Here is a 16,177-nt window from a genome sequence, read left to right on the forward strand (position 1 = left end):
TGACCTGTGACCATCCTGCCCCTTGTGCGGGCGGGCAGGGCGCCTGAGGTGAGGCTACGCCTCCATGACACGCCGCTACGCACATGCGCAGCCGGAGGTCTCCCCCATTCCTGAGGGCACAAGGCTCGTAAGCAGCGCTGTGTAGAGCTTGAGGCTGCCATGGCCGAAGCGACGCGGCCCCAGCGCCCCGGGATCGGCGTGGGGGTGGTGGTCACCAGCCCCGCGCATCCCAACTGCGTCCTGCTGGGCAAGAGGAAAGGCTCAACGGGAGCCGGCACGTACCAGCTCCCCGGAGGCCACCTGGAGTTCGGGTAGGAGCCCCAGCCCCCTCGGCGGGCTGGGCAGCCGGCTGCCCGTCGCGGGGCTGACTTGGGGAATCAAACTCCATAACTCCGCCCGCAGGGAGAGCCTGGCCGAGTGCGCTGCCAGGGAGACGCTGGAGGAGGCGGCGCTGCGGCTGCGGAACGTGCGATTCGCTTCCGCCGTCAACGCCGTTTGCGTGGCCGCGCACTATCACTATGTCACCGTCCTCATGAAGGGCGAGGCCGAGCCGGGGGAGGAGCCACGGAACTGCGAGCCGGATAAGAATGAAGGTGAGGAGTGAACGTGTGTGGATTGGTATGTTTGCTGATAGTATGGTCACAGTGTGCATTTTCACAGAATTGTAGGGGTTGGAAGGGATCTCTAAAGACCATCGAGTGCAACCCCCCTGCCAAAGCAGGCTCCCTACACCATGTCACACAGGTAGGCGTCCAGGCGGGTCTTGAATACCCAGTCCCCCCTGGGGGACGCCGCTAGTTACAGGCCTCCAGCCAGACACCGCACCGCCAACGACAACCCTCTGCACTCTGCCAGTCAGCCAATTCTCAACCCACTTCACTGTCCACTCATCTATCCCATACTTCCAATGTCATGGGGGACAGTATCAAAAGCCTTACTGAAATCAAGGTAGACTACATCTACCGCCCTCCCCCTGCCCACCCAGCTAGTGACATCTTCATAAAAGGCCACCAGGTTGGTCGAGCACAACCTCCTCTTGGTGAACCCATGCTGAGTACTCATGATAACCTCCTTATCACCCAGTTGTCTGGAGATGGCATCAAGCGCAAGCTGTTCCATCACCTTCCCTGGGACAGAGGTGAGGCTGACTGGCCTATAGTTACCCAGGTCTTCCTTCTTGCCCTTTTTGAAGACTGGAGTGACATTGGCCGTCCTCCAGTCTTCAGGCACCTCCCCAGTTCTCCAATTTTCTCAAAATTTTATTTGTCTTTTGCTTTTCAGGTTGGGAATGGGTTAAATGGGATGAGTTTCCCCCGGCGGAGCAGCTCTTCTGGGCCTTGCGGTGCCTGAGGGAACAAGGCTACAACCCTTTTACAGAAGACCTCGATCACCTGAAGGGTTACACAGGGAGCCACTGCCTGGGGTAAAGCCTGGTGCTGTGGCAGCCTGAAGGACCGAGCTGCTTCTGTGCTGCAGAAATCAAAAGAAAGCAGTCTGAACTGCAGTGCTTTCACTATATTTGGAAATCAGTATTACAAACATTGAAAGATTGCTGCAGAGAGTGAAAACTCTGACCCTTTTTGCAACCCCCTTTACCTACCTTTTGTTTGCACCCACGGTTGCAAAAGAACTTGTTTACAGGAAGTGCTTCAGATCTCAGTTGATTATCATGGCCGACCATGTTATCAAACTCTTAAGAGGTCAATGTCAAAGCACCTACAGTTCTCTGCTAGGCTGACAGAGCAAACACAGTGAAGAAACAGATTCTGCTATAGGTATGTCCATGTCACATAGCCACACTTTTTGGCTTAGGGCTGTCAGTATTACCTGAAAGGTGCTTACAACGAGAGTGGGGTTGGTCTCTTCTCACTGGTGACAGGTGACAGGATGAGGGGAAATGGCCTGGAGTTGTGCCAGGATAAGTTTAGGTTGGATGTTAGGAAACACTTCTTTACAGAAAGGGTAGTTAAGTACTGGAATAGGCTCCCCAGGGAGGTGGTTGAATCGCCATCCCTGGATGTGTTTAAGAGCCGTTTGGATGTGGTGCTCAGGGATATGATTTAGCAGAGGGTTGCTAGAGTTAGGGTACTATGGTTAGGCTTCGGTTGGACTTGATGATCTTCAAGGTCTTTTCCAGCCAGGGTAAGTCTATGATTCTAACTCAAGTTAGAATTACACACTGACTTTGCAATCCTTCCATGAGATTGAATAGCTTAAAGCTCTCCCCTACTTTGAAACGTTCTTAAATGGAGATGGCTCTTTTTGATGTGAAGCTGGCAGTATGATAAAAGGCACAAAGATGTCTCTTGGATAGTTACTGCTCCAAATTCTATGTGCAGCTTCCCTTAGGACAGATTTTCTATGAAGAAAGATTTCATTAAAAAGCAGTTTTGAAATGAAAATAGCAATGAAAACTCCTTTACTGCTCTACCTTTGTATGAAACCTATTTTTTCCTATTCAGAAGTGGAGATTTGCTTCCCAAAAGCAACTTCATGTATACTAATAATTGCTCTATTCAGCTGTCTATAAAATGATTATAGGAAGAGTTGACAGATGTCCAGCCCATCTGTCCCAATGAATCATTAGAAAAATAATATAGTAATTCAAACAACTTAGTGGTCTTTTGGAAGGTATCTAAGTACTGATGGGAAAACACAGGTCAGCATACAGTAGTTCGTAATGCAATTACTGTAGTTATAGTCAATCCATGTCGTAAATGAACTAGTAGCTATTGAAATGAGGACACAGCATTATGGTATGTCAGGGTTACCATTCCCTTCCTAAGTGGATTGATTAAATGACAGTGCATTACTGCAATCAGCTATCAGCAATCTCTGAGTTAACTTGTTCTGAATGCACCCTAACAAAACTTTTTATCTAGGATGCATCTTATGTGCCAAATCTGATTTTATGCACTAGAGCAGCAAAGTGAACTGTGAGAATCACAGAATGACCCGGGTTGGAAGGGACCTCAAGGATCATGTAGTTCCAACCCCCCTGCCTGGCAGGGCCACCAAACATACACATTTACTAGATCAGGTTGCCCAGGGCCCCATCCAACCTGGTCTTGAACACCTCCAAGGACGGGGCATCCACAACCTCACTGGGCAGCTTGTTCCAGGGCCTAACCACTCTCCTAGTAAAGAACCTCCCCATAACATCCAACCTAAATCTTCCCTCTTTCAACTTAAGTCCATTTCCCCTTGTCCTGATATTATCAACCCTTTTGAAGAGTTTACTCCCCTCCTGGATATAGGTTCCTGAGCTGACTTCTTAAGTAATAAGAAACAGGGAACTCGGTGATACCTTTTAATCCCTTAACAGACCAGTAAACAACACGGAAAAGTAAATAGTTATTTCATGAAACTCTGGCTTTTGTTCCTATTTACTTATATCTGGAAACAACCACCCACCCTCTCAGTATTTAAATGAGTGAATCACATGATATTGCCATATAAGACTTTGGGGTACATTACACTTCTCCTAAGTAATTATTATTTGTTAGGACGTTTAATGTATGTTGATCCAAATGCACCTGGCCTCTTAAAGGGAAGCTTGAAAGACATCCAGAGAGGAGGCACCAAAGAGACAAAGCTGATCCTAGCATAAGGATTAAAATACCTATGAATAATAATTACTTCTAACTGCAAAGCAGAGGTAAAAATCTTAAGAAGTGAAAATACTTCTGAAAGCAATAGCACAAATTGCCCATTTTCCCTTCCTGAGGGGCGGTTGTAGTGAGCTGGGGGTTGGCCTCTTCTCTCGTGTAATCAGTGATAGAACTAGAGGGAATGGTTTTAAGCTGCACCAGGGGAGATTCAGGCTGGACATTAGGAAGTATTACTTCTCAGAAAGGGTAGTCAGGCATTGGAATGCACTGCCCAGGGAGGTGGTGGAGTCACCGACCATGGGAGTGTGCAAGAAACGTTTGGATGTGGTGTTGAGAAATACGATTTAGCTGGGAAGTATTGGTAATGGTTGGACTAGATGATCTTCTAGGTCTTTTCCAACCTTGATAATTCTGTGATTCTGTGAATAATGCTCACTATTAAGTGTTTGAACCTGACTGAAGAGGTGATTTTCATTTCTATATCCCTATGGGACTCATGTATATATTGGTCATATGGTAGTATTACTGTCACTGCTGAAGACCTGCCTGAACAAATGAGGAAGGATTCTTGATTTAACAGCCATTTTCTGTACAGAATATGCAAAAGCTGAGAGAACTTTGATCTGTGGTTCAGGTAGCTTTAACAGTAAGGCAGGGCAGAAACCTGTAATTGACATAAGTAACAGTTTGCATCAGTAACCTGATCAAATTGGAAAAATAAAAGTAGCTGTCATCATATGAGTCACTAAGCAAAAGAGAACAAAGAAAGCCAATGGAAATGACTTTGGAAAGATGAAAGAAGGTAAAAATGCAATTGCTGAAGCAAACAAATAAACAGGTTCAAAGAACTGAAAAAAAATATAGGTGACGGAGACTAAAGAATAAGTGAGCTCCTTCTGAACTGAAAAGAGCTGAATCTGCAGTATGTTCCAAAGCATCCACAACCTTGGGATACCTGACCAAAATATCTGTGGGGTCTGGTGACTGGGCACTGTACATCATTGCTTCAGGCTCTGCAGCTGTATGTACCCAATAGGCTCAGCTGAAAAGAACAGACCTGCAGGTGCTGACTGCTCAGCTGCTTCTAATAACAACATTGCACTTTGCAAAGGGAAAAAAGGACCACGAGCTTCTAAAACTTAATCCGAAATCAAACGCACACTGAGATGAAATGTGCTGACTAATGAATTCACGCAATAAACCTAAAGATTTATGTTTGCAAAGCGCAGCAAAGTTACATCAAAGGTGAGTTTATTGTATATTACAGTAATTACAAACATTTTTTAAACACCTTATTGCCATGGTTTTGTTCTCAGAACACACTATGTGATTAACAACGTGCATTTCAGCAGTAACAAAAAAGGTATTAAAATTACAAATGTTATGCCTTGTTTCTGTGCCATAGAAAAGGCCATCTTCAAAAGAGTCAAGTTACTAGCAAACATAGGAGGGGATTCCCCTTACACCTTTTGTCCCAGGAACGTTGTCCTCTAATATGTATAGTAAATATATATACAAACGCACGCATCTCTTGCAAACATACACATTTACATCAGCACTGGAAATCTGACATCCCTCATCCAGCAGAAAGCTCCCAGTCATTTTAGTTGAACATCTAATGGGAAAAGATATATAAATTTTAAGTTCATGGTTTGAAATTAGCCACTCTTTGAGCTTGCTGTATCTTCTCCCTGCATGGGGCTGCCAGCATAAATAAAAGGGACTTTGAATAACAGCATCCAACCTACCTTCACCACAGGAAAGGTCTACTAGGGATACTGTCCCTCCTGTACCTAGTCTGAGTCGCTGCTGCTGCTTGAGGAGTCTGTTGACATCACTTCTACATCATCTTCATTCTCTTTGTTGTGTCCCGGAGGCTCCAACATGAAGTCATTACTATGATTAGGAGGTAGCATGTTCATTGACATATCACTTGACTGCCAAGGATACTGAGGAGCGAGCACATCTGGAAACAAGGAGCATAATCAAGCCATCAGTTGTGTGTGTCCACCATCTAAACAAGGGAGCTCAAACAACAGTGTAAAATTCAAGCAAATCTTAAAAACATGACTGGCTTTTGGACAGCTGAAAAACACCTTGTGATGGAGTCATTCTATCACTGTAAGAGCCTATTCTGCCACAGGCTTATTTATGTAGGTGGCTTAATCTCTCATCAAAGGAAAAAGTAAATTCAGAACAGTATAGATTCAAACTGTGTTTTGAAGGTGAAAAGCTCTACATGAACTGACTTAACAGTCAAAACCACCAGCGGTTATGAAAACGGTCACTCTCAGACACTATGCAAAAAGACATGAAAATATTACAGCAAGAAAGAATAAGGTAGGCACAGGAATTCAGATTTAAGTTCAGTCTGAACAAGGTAGAAACACCTCGGTTATCCTTTTTCAAAGAGCAAATACAATGCAGCAAATGCAAGGGAGAAGACAGTCCTACTACAAAACAAGTGCCATAAACAGATGTATCTGGGAGGTGGGAATGCCTCACAGTGCCCCAGCAGCCCAACCCCAGCGTCCTCCAACGTCTCTCAGATTTATTTCTCCTCATCTATTCCAAAGCTCTCCAAACATGTATTTCTCACGAACCTACAAGGGAACTCCCTCCACGACACTTCTTAGTCTCTCTCCTCTTTGCCTCCCACTTCAAAGCTGCAGCGTGCATCTGTATGTCATTTCTGCTCCTTTCTTTCTAATCTCTACTCCTACAGATACAGGTTGGGCGGAGGATGGCTTGAGAGCAACCCTGGGGAAAAGGATTTGGGGGTGTTGATTGATGAAAGATTCAACGTGAGCTGGCAATGTGCACTTGCAGCCCAGAAGACCAACAGTGTCCTCAGTTGCACCAAGAGAAGCATGACCAGCAGACTCCCCCTTACTCTGCTCTCATACCCCACCTGGAGTGCTGTGTCCATTCTGGAGCCCCAAACACAAGGACATGGAGCTGTTGGAGCAGATCCAGAGGAGCAACATAAAGATGATCAGAGGGCTGGAGCACCTCCCCTACAAGGACACACTGAGAGAGCTGGGGCCATCCAGCCTAGAGAAGAGAAGGCTCTGGGGGGACCTTATAGCGACCTTCCAGTACCTGAGGGGGGACTAAAAGAAAGCTGGGAAGGGACTTCTTATAAGGGCATGGAGTGATAAGATGAAGGGAAATTGCTTTAAACTGGAAGAGGGTAGACTGAGACTAGATATTATGGATACATTCTTTACTGTGAGAGTGGTGAGACACTGGAACAGCTGCCCACAGAGGCTGTGGATGCCCCCTTCCTAGAAGCATTCAAGGCCAGGCTGTGAGCAGCCTGGTCTAGAGGGAGGTGTCCCTGCCTATAGCAGGGGGTTGGAACTAGATGATCTTGAAGGTCCTTTCCAACATAAGCCATTCTACAGCTGTGCTTCAACTCCTCTCATTGCCCTGAAGGCTATCCCATGAAAGAGACCAGCTTTGTCTCACTTATAACAAGAATTAAAGATAATCAGAGCCAGAATAGAACAAAAACCACCCATGTGGAACAGGGTAGTTAAGTGAGCTTTCCTCATATTTACTCTGTTCTAGTGTTTGCAGTATCGTTTAGAATGCAACAAAAAATATTTAATTTCTGTTACCTTTACCGATTAGTCCTTCACTGCTAAGGAACAACACTGGCCATAATTTCCATTTTTACTCTGATTTCCCATTGCAGAGACACATTTGTAATTACTCTGACTATATGAGGAATAAGAATAATTAAATAAAAAATTGAACTTTTCTTACCTGGCAATCTGCCCGCTGCAAGTGCATCCCCTGGTAAGTGTCCATTAACCCCATTGGTGGATGGGTTGTTCATCTGACCCAAGAGACCACTCCTCATTTCTAGATCTGTAGGATATGGCCTGCGTGGATCCCCTATTAATAACGACAGTGATAATAATTAGATATTAATTAGAAAATATTATCATCTTTCTCTTCTGTGTCTGGTTTCCTGTCTGGATCAAGAATGAGCATCACCCCTATTCTATTAAAACTGGAGACTTTTCTTGCTCATTCTAACTTGTCACAAAAATTACATTACAGTAACTTCAGAATATCTTTGCTCTCTCTGTTACTTGACAGCTAAATAATTATGGGATGAACGCACTAAATGTACTCCTGTCAAGAGGGACTCATGGATGAAAAATTGGGCATGAGCTGCCAGCACACAGTTGCAGCCCAGAAAGCCAATTGTATACTGAGCTGCAGCAGCAGCAACGTGGCCAGAAGACTGAAGGAGATGGTTCTCCCTCTATTCTCTACTCTTATGAGACTCCAACTTAAGTACTATGTTCAGCTCTAGGGCCCTCAGCATTAAGACATGGAGCTGTTGGAGCTGGTGTAGAGAAGTGCCATGAAGATTACCAGAAGGCTGAAGCATCTCTCCTATGAAGAGGGACTGAGATAGTTGAGGTTGAGGCTTTGGGGAGACCTCACTGCAATCATTCAATACTTAAAGAAGGCTGATAAAAAAAGATGGACAGAGCACCTTTTTACAAGGGCATGTAGTGATAGACTGGGATTAGATATAAACCAAATTAGATCTAAAAGTAGATTTACATTAGATATAAGCAAGCCATTCTTCAATATGAAGGTGGTGAAGCACTGGAACAGGTTGCCCATGGAGGCTGGGGAAGCCCCATCCTTGGAAATACTGACAGTTGCGTTGGATGGGAGCTCTGGGCAACCTTGTCTAGTGGAGGGTTTGAAACTGGATGGTCTTTAAGGTCCCTTGCAACCCAAGTCATTCTATGACAAGTTGTCATGGTTTTGTAACGTTGCTGTCAAAATTCCACATCATAACATCATGTGCAGTATGGATCATTAAATTTCTTCAGAAACCCTAGATGTAACAGCTATAAAAATATACATATCTTTAATAAATCAAACTGTCCTTCATTGTGTAAAAACATTCTAAAACCAGATACTGATTGTGCTCTATTATTCAAGAACAAGAATAGTCATAAGCACGATATTTACCTGGTACCCACGTCAGAGGGGCACAAACAGCATTACTAGCACTGATCCTGTGGGCGTATTTAATTATTTCTTCAGATGAAATGGCACCTGGAAGAAGGAAGAAAAGTTCCTGTATTTAAGAGACTGCATCGTTTGATTATTTCTGAATATTGGATGGTTTTTCATACAGAAAAAATTAGGAAAGTCATTCTGTCAAACATCAAAATATGCTTCAAATGCAATGACTGATCAGAGATTCAGAACAAGCGTCATAGTGAATTCACTTTCCAGCCACATGTTCCGTATACCTTGGAGTGTTAACAGGTCTTCAGCCTTTTGAAGAAACACAAACCAGTATCTTCCACAGTGCACTTGACAAGCACATTGTTAAAGAAAATTTCAGCACTTTTACTACAGAAGTTCTGCAGTAATTAAAATCTCTTTCTTCTTCGTAGCTGTAGTTATACATGTACGCAGTAGACCTTCCCCTAATAAATACACTTGTATTCAAGTTCCTCTAATAAATACACTTGTATTAGAGTTACTAGAATCATTCTGAAATTCCTTGATTTGTTTAGAAGGAAGTATGGCAAAAATGACTATAAACAAAACTTAAAAATGCTGCCTACCAAAAAAAAAGAAGAAAAAAAAATCAGTTTGACTGGGAAACTGCCACTCATAGCAGCAATTGATACAAATACAAACAAATATCACCAGCTAATCAGTCTTTTATAAACAATGGTATCATATACATGTACACAAAAAAAACCCTTTCACTTTTCCAGGTAGTCACACTGAAATGATTTGATTTAGGCAATATGAAATCTGTAATAGCCTTAAGAGAAAATTACTAACTTAGATTACTAACTTGAGCTCACTTGCAACACTCTTTACAACTGTTTGTATGTTATGTACGATCGCGGATACTCACCTTTCCTTGCCTTTTCAATTGATTTCAGTTTTTCCTTTGCTTGATAAACCGCTGTGGCCTAAATGTGAAAAAAAACAAGAAAGAAACAACACTATCTACAGCAGGGGAGATTCAAGCTGGACATTAGGAAATAATACTTCTCAGAAAGGGTGGTCATGCACTGGAATGGGCTGCCCAGGAAAGTGGTGGAGTCACCGACCATGGGGGTGTTCAAGGAATGACTGGATGTTGTGTTGAGGGACATGGTTTAGTGGGAGCTATTGGTAATAGGTGAACGGTTGGACTGGATGATCTTTTAGGTCTTTTCCAACCTTGGTGATTCTATGACTCTAAACCAAAACTTCACTGTATCTTTCATTTGTATCCTTCTGTATTAAGATCTGTGTGACTAAACCCTTGATGTAACTGCATTTTAGGAGAGAAACTTCTCCGGAAACGCTTCAAAATATACAGAAACAAAGTAGATTTGTAGAAAATTATCAATATAAAGTAACTGAATGCCATGATAAGGAAGTAGTTTTACTGGGAGGGGGGGAAGACAATAAAACAACCAACTCTAAAGCTCTCACAAAGTTTTAAACATTTCAAACTTCTCAAACTAACACAAAACTTTCTCCAAAGCTTTTCCCCTCCCTACTAGCAGATGCTCAGAAGCAAACACATCATTATGAACTTACCAGTATGTGCTCTGCTTCTTTCAGTTGCTTCTGCAGCTGCTGAATGTCATTATCTCTCTTTTCTACTACCTTTTCTAAAAGCTGCATTTCATGATGGATTTTCCCCTGATCAACTGCCAACTTCATTAGCTCTTGAAACTCTCCATCTCTCTGAATCAGCAGCTCCAGGATCTATTAGACAAGAGTTTTGTAGAACTTTTAATTAGCTCAAGTAACAACGCACCCTCCACCACACTGCAAAAAGCAACTGATATCCACAAGATTATTATTTCTTGCTCAGCTTGCAGAAACAGCCTACGAAGCATGAAACAAATGAACAAGCAATCAAAAACATGAAACCAAGAATGCTTTTTCAGTGATGCCAAAGCTTCATCATCATCGTTAGGAGTCCTCAGTCTCAGGACTAAGTCTCAGGACACCCAGGAGGGGAGTAAACTCTTCGAAATGGCTGACAATAGCAGGACATGGGGAAATGGTTTTAAGTTAAAAGAGGGAAGATTTAGGTTGGATGTTAGGGGGAAGTTCTTCACTAGGAGAGTGGTTAGGCCTTGGAACAGGCTGCCCAGGGAGGTTGTGGATGCCCCGTCCTTGGAGGTGTTCAAGGCTAGGTTGGACGGGGCCCTGGGCAACCTGATCTAGTAAAGGTGTATGTTTGGTGGCCCTGCCAGGCAGGAGGGTTGGAACTACATGATCCTTGAGGTCCCTTCCAACCCGGCTCATTCTGTGATCTGTGATTCTGTTAGTTCATGTACAAAGGGAGAAAATAAGAAGACATAGCATTTACCTGCAAAAAGGATAGCAACTAAGAAAGTCAATTTACCTGGCTCTCTTCTCCTGGTTGTGGAAGCTTCTGGTTTCTTGAAATTGCCAAAATTTCAATTAGTTCCCTAAAAGGAAAACAGTATTTATGCAGTTTTCTAAGCTATTATTTGTAAATCACACCAAATCATCCCCAACTGAGTATTTACATCATTATTAAATCATTCTTGTTCTTAAGTATTTTACAGTTTTACATCACAGTGTTGACAGGGATTTCACTTTTACTTCCATAAACATAAGTATTTCACAATGGTGTATCAGCTGTGCACCAAACTCACAAGAATTAGCTTAAAAGAGCTTCTCAAACAGACCTCTTGATCTTGCCTCCATTTAGTTTTCCCACCATCATGTAGAGCCACAAAGAACCTCAAATGGAGCAATGAAGTTACCATCCTTGAAGGTGCTCAAGAAACATATAGCTGTGGCACTGAGGGATGTGCTTAGTGGGCATGGTAGGGACAGGGTGATGGTTGGATTAGATGATTCAAGAGGTCTTTTCCAACCTTAATGACATTCTCTACGACTAGAATAAAGTTGATTGCGACTGTGAAAGGCCCAGCTCCATGGTACTGCTGATCACTCACATGTTGCTGACAGGCTTTGGGTTTGCTATCGCAGAATCATTAAGGCTGAAGAAGACCTGTAATTACATCCAGTCCATCCATCAGCTCTTCCCACCATGCCCACTATCCCTGTGGCAGTCACTGAGCCACACGGCAGGTTGGTAGCGAGTAATAAGAGCTGCTGGAGAGACAGACTGCTTGGGAGGCAGACTGCACAGGTGCCAGCGAGGAACAAAGCTCCGAGCACACGAACCAGAGCACGGACACAGCTCTCCTGTTGCCCCCCGGGCCCCACGCGTGCGTTCGGCCCCAGGCCGCCGCTCATCCTTCAACCCAACCCCGGCTCCTCGCTCGCTTTCCCCGCCGGAGCCTCGACACCGAGTCTCGGCCATCCCATCGGGTACCTGGCCAGGAGTTCCAGATCCTCCAGCGCCGCCAGCAGCCTCTCCCTGGTGCTGCTCCGCTCACCACCTCCCCCGGCCGCCGTTGCCGCAGCCGCCATCACGCTCGCGGACCCGCCCCCGCCGTAATCCAGCCCCGCTCGGGCGGGACACAGCGGGACACAGCGCCTCCAGCGGCCGAGGGACTGCGGCACGACCGGCAGGAGGCGGGAAGCGGCAACGGCCGCCCTGAGGGGCGGGGAAGGGCGGGACGGCGCGGGAGGCTGGGGCGTGGGGAGCCGCCATGTCGGGGGGCGGAGATGACGTTCGCTTCGGCTTTAGGTGTGGGCTTGTGAGCGCCGTGTCATGGAGCTAGTTCTTTGTAGGTGGAACTGTGCTTAGAATCGTTTCTGAGCCTAAGTTCGTAACCACCAGCTCATCCCGCCATGCACACTAACCGTGTACCTCAGTGCCACAGCTGCCCGGCTCTTGAACTCCTCCAGAGACGGTGACTCTAAGAGCCTCTAAATGGGATTCATACCTACTCTAAAGATCTAGAAAGCAAATGATAAAGAAAGGGGGTATGACTGAATTCCATCTTATCATTTCGTACTCAGTGTCTGTGGGTGCTGATGTCTGAAAATCCTTTAGGTGGCTTTATCAGATGGAGGAGGAAAGTGGCTGAAGAATGTTAAGAGTGATGCTGAAGGAGCCAGGATCACCTCTTGCCTAGGTTTCCTATCCCACAAACAGCAGGACTTCACAGCTATCAAGGAAAAATGACCATCCCAATTTGCCAAGGCTTGCCCATAGTAGCCAACCGCAGCTCTGCTTCATTACAGAGGTCTGCTTGCAATGACAGGGCAGCAAACATGCAAGTGCTGCCCTCTGTCATGTCAGCAGTTGAGCTAGAATTAAAATATACTGAGTTGTATGGGTTATGTTTTGGGGTTTTTTTAAGTGTTGCTGTAATTCGGGTGGTTCTGTAAACAGGCCTCTGGCTCTGGGTGGGGACACAAAAGAAGCCAGACTGAAGCCAGTGGAATTTTTTACATTCATGAAATCTTCTGGTAATATGAAGAGATCAGGACGGAAGGTGGAGGCAGATGAGGAGTGAAAACAAATCCAGAGCCAGGGTTTATGTCTGGGGTGAGGACTTAGGCAGAAGCCATGGTGTCCTCAGCCTCCACATTCTTCTCTTGCCAGCAGGCAGCTGCCGAACCCGCCAGCAAAGCAGTGATTCACTTCTCTCTTCATTAGAGAAAGCTTCAGATGAATGATAACGTCTCTGGATGTTCTAATACTAACGCTGATTATCTTTTTACCTTCTGTAATAAGTACGTCCCTGAGAAATTTACACTTATTAAAAAAATGAAAGGCAAGAAACTCATTAATCAACGATCCTTTGAATTGTGGTTTAAATAAACAATTCAGCGTTATGAGATCCATGATGAAGCAGTGAGATTTGGCAACCCTGAAATGGAGATAACCGCCAACGAGAGTTATTTAATATTCATTTACAATATACAACAGCCCTCAGAGTCCTGATGGTAGATAGTTTGGGAATTCTCTTGAAGCTACACAGCAGATAAAATCTCATCAAATAGTTCTACTCTTTAAATAACTTTTTCTTGCTTTTTTTTTTTTTCACTGTTTTTGTTCAAGGAAAGATGTAATCAGTGATGCTGTCTGGTTGTGCATCCACTTCACTGATTTGTTAGAGTGTCTGTATGGCTGCATGAGCAGAAAGAAAATAGCAGCTTCAGAAAGTAAAGCAATCCTTCTGCTAAATCATTTTCTTCCTCGCATTCATTTTGACATCTGAATTATTTAGGCCTGATGTATTTCTAATACATTTCAGGGCCGCGATGCTAGAGCTAAAACTTATAGCATTAATTGGACGCCCAAACTTGACAGGCCAAGGGTGTAGGAGGTTCCTGCAAGCTGTCTTTCCCTTCTTGCATCCAGGAGCCTGTTGCCTCCATCCCTTTCGACAACAGTATGTCTACGAGCCAGGCCAGTGCCACCAGGCTTTCATTGGAGCAGCTGCCTCCCTCCTCTCGCTTCCCAGGCTGACGACCCTCCTCTAGGCAGCGTGTTCATCGTGCTTTTGTTCTGGTGTCTGATCCTTCCCCTCTCCTTGCTCTGGGGATGGAGTAGAGGATATCAAGGGCAGGTTCCCAGGCAAAGGCTGAATTTGAGCTCCTGCCTCTACGTGGGAGGATGGGCTGAGGCCAGAGGCATTGGGAAATGCCTGCCTGTGTGAAGACATAGAGCGTCATTCAGACTGTGGTAGAGAGGTCATCTCCTTCTGGGCAAAGGGGAAGGCTGGGTTAAATGGGCTTGCACCCTAAACTTGCCCCATGGCCCACTTGTTTAAGACTAAGTGGATGATTTGCTGAATAGACTTCTGAGCCGCACAAAACAACGGAGCATCTGTTTCCCCAGTGTAGGTTCCTCTGTTTCCTTGGTTCCTCAGTGCTTTTGGATTTCTTTCCCCTGAGTAAACTTGTTTCATAGTTGTGTTGGTGTTGAGCCAGATCTGCTCCTTTAAAGCTTATGCATTTCCTGAATAGCTAAGCATCATTCCCTGTTTTTTCTCAGTAGCTTGAGAAGATTTTTAGTTGGTGGCCATGAAGATAGCTCTCCATGCACAGTGAGTCTCCCCCCATCTCTCTTTGGCCACGCATTCTATCTCATTCCTCTTTATGTAACTGAAAGCACACAATGAATCAGGTGAGCAAACAAATTCAACAGAAAAGCTTCATTTTTTCCTGGTGCAATTGCCTTCTGTTAGATGAGCTTGCCGAAGTAATTGGCTTCACTGTAGCCATTGCTGGCTCAGTAGACACAAGGGCAGATGTGGCCAGAAGTAAAGAGGGATGCTTCCCTTATTCACATTCAAGTGTAATTTCAGCCTATCATTCCTCTGGTGCAAAGACTCCAAGGATACTGCCTGTATTTCTTAACCCCTGCTGTTATCACCTCACAGGGTCACTGTAATTTAGAGGCTGGGCTTTAGAAAGCTGTAGAAGAACCCAAAGCAGATCTATGTTTCAATTTCAGTCTGCATCTTTTCCAGGTTACAGCGCTCTTCAGCAGTTTGCTTATTTATACATTGCAGACACTACACATCAGTTGTTCAGGTGGTAAGTGTTTGGTGTACCACACCTTAAAATAACACTGGAAAATATTGACGACATTAAGACACATAACTCCTGAAGGCTCTCAGGTGTCTGGCCATATGTAATAAAACAGCACAATAAAAAGGCAGCAGGGCAATCAAGGAGAACAAGGACAGAACAAACCCTCATATCCACTTCCCCCAGACAATGTAAAAATAAAACCCTTTCTGTCAAATACCATCTAAAATAGAAATTAAATGTCTTGAGCATCGCTTGGGAGGATGCCACTGCAGTACTTTAGAGAAAAGAATAATCGTCCCTTATTTGTTGAGCTGTTTACATCATTAATATCTTTAGTGCCTCTGCTAAACTGTCAATTTCTTATTGCTATTTTAAAAGGAATCTTTACTTGTGTTGGATAGAGATTGTAGACTGATGAGATAAGAAAAAAGTGGCTTAGCTTAGCCAGTGTAATTCTAAAATAGGCTAAATATGGGGTAAAAATAGATAGTATTATGAGCCAAAGCTTATTTTTTGTGGAAGGAGTGTGAAGCACTGGTACATATGGCTAAAACCATAGTTTGGTGCTCCATTCCAGACTGTTCCAGCACCAAATTATCTCTGCTTTGAGCTATATTAAACCTGAGTTGTGCTGATTTCTGTTGGTGTAAGTGTAGGCACTGAGCCCTTGAGACAGGAAGTCACCCAGGCAGAAAGCAGCCCTGGCTCTCAGTCTGCCGGAGGGGCTTCTTGGGACCAGCTCTGCCTCGGGAGTGGGAGGTGTTGAGTGGGAGACAGAATCAAAACTGGCCTGAATAGTGTTGGGAAAAAAAATCTCTTCTGAAAAGGGAAAGCTTGTTTGACAGCTTGGCTGCTAGAGATGTTCACAGTCCTGCCAAGTGTTCCCAGGAATAAGGGAACACTGGGGAACAATACGAGATCTTTTCCCTCACCAAGCTAAAAGCTAACGCTGGCTACTTCATGAGAGAAAACATCCAATTAGAGATAATGAGACTACTGGGGTAGTCTCCAACATGTATTAGTTTTGAGTCTTCATTAAGGTAGACTTGTTTATTTGGAAAAAA

At 44.4% G+C, this 16,177-nt stretch overlaps 2 protein-coding genes across 5 annotated transcripts; one reads left to right on the forward strand and one right to left on the reverse strand.

Moving 5' to 3' along the window:
- Window positions 1–106: 106 nt before the first annotated feature.
- NUDT15 (nudix hydrolase 15) lies at window positions 107–3,367 on the forward strand. Of its 2 annotated transcripts, XM_085536192.1 has the most exons (4): window positions 107–311; window positions 403–593; window positions 1,084–1,138; window positions 1,282–3,367. In XM_085536192.1, exons 1-4 carry the CDS (start codon window positions 160–162, stop codon window positions 1,295–1,297), a joined length of 414 nt encoding a protein of 137 aa, XP_085392318.1. In that variant the 5' UTR covers window positions 107–159; the 3' UTR covers window positions 1,298–3,367. The 2 variants fall into 2 exon arrangements, with proteins under 2 accessions (XP_085392318.1, XP_015707276.1); XM_015851790.3 differs by lacking the exon at window positions 1,084–1,138.
- Window positions 3,368–4,845: 1,478 nt separating this feature from the next.
- MED4 (mediator complex subunit 4) lies at window positions 4,846–12,115 on the reverse strand. Of its 3 annotated transcripts, XM_015851792.2 has the most exons (8): window positions 11,992–12,115; window positions 11,026–11,092; window positions 10,206–10,376; window positions 9,529–9,586; window positions 8,619–8,705; window positions 7,383–7,514; window positions 5,360–5,577; window positions 4,846–5,226 (listed from the first exon to the last, which is right to left on the reverse strand). In XM_015851792.2, the coding sequence occupies exons 1-7, from the start codon at window positions 12,087–12,089 to the stop codon at window positions 5,405–5,407; spliced, it is 786 nt and encodes a 261-aa protein (XP_015707278.1). In that variant the 5' UTR covers window positions 12,090–12,115; the 3' UTR covers window positions 4,846–5,226; window positions 5,360–5,404. The 3 variants fall into 3 exon arrangements, with proteins under 3 accessions (XP_015707278.1, XP_015707277.1, XP_085392317.1); XM_015851791.2 differs by having other exon boundaries at window positions 4,846–5,577; XM_085536191.1 differs by lacking the exon at window positions 11,992–12,115 and adding an exon at window positions 11,609–11,989 and having other exon boundaries at window positions 4,846–5,577.
- Between the last annotated feature and the right edge of the window lie 4,062 nt (window positions 12,116–16,177).

The sequence above is a fragment of the Coturnix japonica genome, chromosome 1, assembly GCF_054131305.1.
Source record: "Coturnix japonica strain WE chromosome 1, WE-NBRP24, whole genome shotgun sequence".
Lineage (NCBI taxonomy): Eukaryota > Metazoa > Chordata > Aves > Galliformes > Phasianidae > Coturnix > Coturnix japonica.